The sequence below is a fragment of the Echinococcus granulosus genome (genome assembly GCF_000524195.1).
Source record: "Echinococcus granulosus chromosome Unknown EG_S00297, whole genome shotgun sequence".
Lineage (NCBI taxonomy): Eukaryota > Metazoa > Platyhelminthes > Cestoda > Cyclophyllidea > Taeniidae > Echinococcus > Echinococcus granulosus.
In genome coordinates this window covers 10,680-15,891 of record NW_020170677.1, presented here as the reverse complement: position 1 = coordinate 15,891, position 5,212 = coordinate 10,680, and the positions used below count along the sequence as shown (strand labels likewise).

The 5,212-nt window shown below is 39.3% G+C and overlaps 1 protein-coding gene across 1 annotated transcript in view; it reads right to left on the bottom strand. All coding sequences in view use genetic code 11, as the record gives it.

Moving 5' to 3' along the window:
* Positions 1 to 5,212, bottom strand: part of EGR_10901 (hypothetical protein) — a gene marked incomplete at both ends in the record, with an annotated part of 11,083 nt that overhangs the window by 4,793 nt on the left and 1,078 nt on the right. Inside the window, 4 exons of the mRNA XM_024500150.1 lie at positions 1,108 to 1,189; positions 3,098 to 3,403; positions 4,735 to 4,789; positions 4,968 to 5,038. Of these exons, the coding sequence (XP_024345437.1) occupies positions 1,108 to 1,189; positions 3,098 to 3,403; positions 4,735 to 4,789; positions 4,968 to 5,038 (514 nt within the window). The remainder of the gene's footprint in view (positions 1 to 1,107; positions 1,190 to 3,097; positions 3,404 to 4,734; positions 4,790 to 4,967; positions 5,039 to 5,212) is intronic.

Sequence of the window (5,212 nt, the reverse complement as noted above, 5' to 3'; positions counted from 1 at the left end):
AAATAATAGACGCCTACGCAATTGATATTCAAGACGAGTCAAACAATAGACAGACAATAAAGCCAAAATCATATTACTGCATTCCTGCCAGATGTCACACTTCCAAAGTGACTTACGTAAAACTGCCCTGACCTCTTAGGAGGTCAAGTGAGTATATTAGCAGCGACGACTGCTGTAAAACAACTAATTTGGAGGCAACAGATGGCAGGTTGAAGCAGAGGCGACAGTTATTATTCATCTTAATAGCAGAAATTCAATCAGGTCAGAATCCCCAAAGGCAAATTAGTAGGTGTAGTTAACACCCACTGTAATCAACACAAATCCATATGATGGACTCAGCTACCACAAGATAATCAGGTCAAGTTGAGCAGATAACACACATCGTTTAGGTGGAGTAAGAATAATTGGCACCGATTTCAAGGGTGAAGTAAGCCAAACATCACATATTTGCTGCCTTGATCCATACAGACAAGAGCCTATCCAACACACTATTGCATAGATATAGAAATGACGCTGACGTTTCGGAGATTTTGTAAGGAGGGAGTTACTAGTACTAACAATTTACCGATTGGTAAGAAACAAATTTGAGGTCCTCCAAAACCTCTAGGAGCATCATCACATATGGGGCGAACATGTGGGTTATCAAAACCGAAGCGGCCAATCAACCGCCACAACCCTTACACTACTGACCAGAAACAGCCCGCATCTATGCAAAGCTCTAAGTTAGGTGCTACCAACTATCCGAAACTAAAAGAACACATGCCACGCATATGTAATGTACCAAAATAAATTGTTTTCGAGGTGAAAGATTGGAGAAAGGTGCTAACTTCCCGTTTTGAATTCATGCCAAGCCTACATTTATTTGCCGAGGATGGAGAGTACATGCAGCCGAGTTTGACAATTTTTTAATGCAGCATTTTGCATAAATACTGCAACCAAATTTCTGCGGTCAAACACACTGAAAACGGTCAGATTCCACTCTCAACTAAAGCTGGGAAAGAAATCCATGTATCAACTTAGTGTTGCTGCAGCATTCGCATACCTTATGCTGTTCGAGAAATAACCTAATCATCGGTGCCACGCAGAACGTTATGGAAATTGGCTAACTGGTCAGATACAAACCACCTTCCTGGGTGGGATCAACTGGACATTTGTGGACAAATTTAATGTGCTTCATGAATTTCATGAACTAACAAAGTAGAACGTCGATTACATACCAATAAAGGTTGTACGCTCAACTACCTACTCCCGGTGTCACATATGTTGCATGGGTCCTAAATTTGAATATGACAAATGACCGCGCCAAATTGTTGCACCCAAAGACAAGCAATTTCAAAATCAGCAAAAAGGTGGTGTATGGTGACCATGTACCGGGGGGAACAGCACTTTTAGTTCTCTTCAGCGATGACTTGGTTAAAAAATCAAATCAGGACTGTAAAACACCTGGATAGTAGTCGTCGACACTTGTCTGAAAACCTGACAGTGAATGTTAGGAAATAAGTGAAGAGATAAATCCAAACCACGTGGTTTATCCCTCGTTTCTGGTGAGGCGCCACTTTTGTACTTCGAATTAGCCCCCTTGTACCTCGCTGGGTGGGCTGGCCTTTTGGGCCATGCCAATAGCCCAGACACCTTCTCCGTGCTAAATATATATATTCTGCCCGAGTACTTTGTCTTCTTTCGTCTTCAGGGAGTCTTGGGACGCTGCACTACTGACCTTTTGTCTTTCGAGTACAGTCGTCTGTGCTTCCCCTTCAAGATGTCGTTGTGTATGCCATTGTATGGTTTTCTTTTTCGCGTTAGTAAGCGAAACCTCAGCTTTAAATATGACTAGTGGAGTATCTTTTTAAAGCTGCCTCATGATGTATTGAACTGGTATCGGCTGGGTACAGAGTTGTGCGTTTCCAACAGGGCAGTTCGTAGACGGGAAGACTTTTACCACGCCTACTTCATTTTTACTCTTAAAAACCTGAAGGTTAGGATCGCGCCTTTTTTAAAAATTAACTATGTTAGCCGTAAATATTGCTTCACACTGGTATAGACTATTGCAAAGTTATTACTGACTTAAGTCATTACCCTAATTTTGCATTCTATACTTTGGGAAAGATCTTGCTGTATACACCAAAAAGAAATGCGTTTTGCTTATAAGAGTTGACGAATAATGCGCCTTTTTTCAAAAAATTGTCCAATCGGCTTTTTGGCCTATAACTAAATGATTGTAAATAAAAACCTTCAATTAGGTGTTAAACTCTTAGTAAAAAAATTTTGTGCTAATGCATAGGTAAAACATGTATTAAAGTATTCCAGGTTTAATTATTTTTTGTTTGAAATTGTCAGGGATTCCACGTTTGGCTTTGGGCTGCTCGTCTGAATTTGCATATGCGCACCTGATTTGTTCGCGGCGTTGGTTTTTGATGGCTATGCGGGTACTTGCTGCTGGTGTTCATGGTAGGTGGAATTCCTGCTAACCCTTTTCTAGACCTTTGATTAATTGAAAGTCGAACTGGGGTTCGTTTTACTTCTCTTAAATCAGGTTCTAACCTGTAAGTAACATGTCGTTATTTTGATTCAGCATGTGTATACGGTGTTGTTGTCATATTTATCTCTTGTTAATTTGTGCATACCTAACCGGTTTAACTTGTAAGCAACAGTTAGAAGTCTTTGTCCACTTTTTAGCCCTTTTTAGGCATATATGCGTCCGGTAGTTTCTTTAGTTCCCTTCGCGTATGTTGGAATTGCTACTGTCCATGTAGCCTTTAAACTGGGGTCCGATCTTGATATTTGCAAGCTCAATTCAATGCACTTTTTTACATACCCTAATAAATAGTCTTGAAGAGAAGTGGAAGTAGCCAATTGAGCCTGATCTTGCTAGCCTGAGTTGGCTCAAGCCTACTTATGCAGGTTGTGCTCTTATCTCAGCCTTGTTATATTATTGGGCGCTTTGCTTTTTTCACTGTGCATCTACACTAAGTTGCATACAATTGTCCTTGACAATCACCAAAAATTTTAATGGAATATTAGGGTAGTCAAAGCACATATCTTAGGCAATGTTTGAGGGGTTGTTTTCCATTCTTAAATATAGAATGATAAACCTTACAGCATTGCAGGAATATGAGTGTTTGAATTCGATTTCAGTAGATTTTTTACACACCCTAGTAGCGTCATTAAAAATTCGTTCTTTTTTACCTTCTAAACTTAATGCACGAAGTACGAAGGGAGAAGTGTGAATGTCGACCCATTTGGAATCCCAGCCACCTTTGCTACTGCTGTCGTAGCAGACTTTGCAATGACGAAGGATTTTGTTGCGGACGATTGTAGTGAGTTTTCCCCACTTTACAGTGATTTCCATGATTACGTTGCTTCCTTTTCCATCATTATATGTTGTCCTGTCACTTAAGCATCCCTATCACAGTGATATTTTTTGCGCTAGATATTAACACTTTTAAATAGCCTGGTTTAGTCAAGCCGCGGATTTGATTAATCGCACAATTTGCTTAGACTGTAAACGTCCATCTAGATCAGCAGTGATGCACGCCCAGGCTTCACAAGTAAACATCTTTGCCTCAGGTTTGCCTGTTTTGAGAAGGGGAAATTTGGAAGTTGTCGAACTCAATTATGAATTTTTTTACTTTTCCAATAAGTTCATTAACCTGGGCTCATTTTCGAAAGTTTTTTTGCTTCCTTAATTGTTGAACGGGCTTGAAATTTGCGTGGTTTGGTTTCGTCTCTTCACTTATTTCCTAACACATTCACTGACAGGTTTTGAATGAATTGTCGAGGACTACTATCCAGGTGTTTAACTGCTGTGATTTGTTTTTTTTTGTTTTTTTGTTTTTTTTTTAACCAATCGCCTCACCAATACCGAGGGATAAACCACTATCGTACTTCGCTACAACAGAGCCATTAATGACATTAGGCACTAATCTAATCCTCCATTATATACTTTATAATAAGCCTCTCATATAAAGAAATAATAAATTGCGTTTTGTCTGTTAAAGTCAACACAAAACTCCTTAATTTAAATGTGCCTATCGGCCTTTTTGGCTAAAAACTAGATGGTTACTAGCGTAGGCCTTTTAATAGCTGTTTTACTTTTGAGCGAAAAAATTTAAAAAAATTAGCGCGCTTTTTTGCATTTTATATATAAATCTTTTTTAGTTTGATGATGTTTGGTTTTGTCTGAATTGCGCGTTTTGTTTGGGGGCAGCTCACGTGGCTTTGCATGTGCGCACGTGATTTGTTCGCTGTGGTCGTTCTTGATGGTTTTGCTCCTATTTAATGTAGGTGGGATTCCTGCTTTTCCAGACCTTTGATTTACTGGGAGTTGAACTGGGTTTCGTTTTACTTCTCTTACATCAGGTTCTGGCCCGTAAGTAGCATGCCGTTATTTTGAATCAACGTGTATACGGTGTCATTGTTATATTTATCTATTTCAAACTTGTACACGCCTAACCCCTTGACCTTGTGAGCAACGGCTAGAAGTCTTTTTGGAATTTTTAGCCCTTTTTAGACATATGTGCGTCCCATCTTTTTTTGTTCCGTTAGCGTATGGTGGCATTGCTGCTGTTCATGTAGGCTTCAAATCGGGTTCAGATCTTGATTAAGTTGCATAAAATTATCCTTGACGATCGCTTACAGTGTAAATTGGATATTAGGGTTGTGAACGCGCATATCTTAAGCGATGTTTGAAGGGGAGTTGTTTTCCGTTCCTAAATATAAGCTATTAAACCTTACAGCACTGCAGGAATATGAGTATTTGAATGTGGTTTCAGTGAACATTTCACATACCCTAGTGGTATCATTAAAAATTCGTTTTTTTAACTTTTAGGCTTGATACGCGTAGTACGAAGGGAGAAGTGTGAATGTCGATCCATTTGGAATCCCAGCCACCTTTGCTACTGCTGTCGTAGCAGACTTTGCAATGGCGAAGGATTTTGTTGCGGACGATTGTAGTGAGTTTTCCTCACTTTACAGTGATTTCCATGATTACGTTGCTTCCTTTTCCATCATTATATGTTGTCCTGTCACTTAAGCATTCCTATCACAGTGATATTTTTATTTGCGCTGAATTTCCACACTCTCAAATAGTTTAGTTTAGTTAATCCATGGATTTTCTTAATCCTACATTTACTTCTCGAACACGTTAACAAACCTGGGTTCATTTGTCGACAATTTTTTTGCTTCCTTATTTGTTGAAAGAATGTGAGATTCG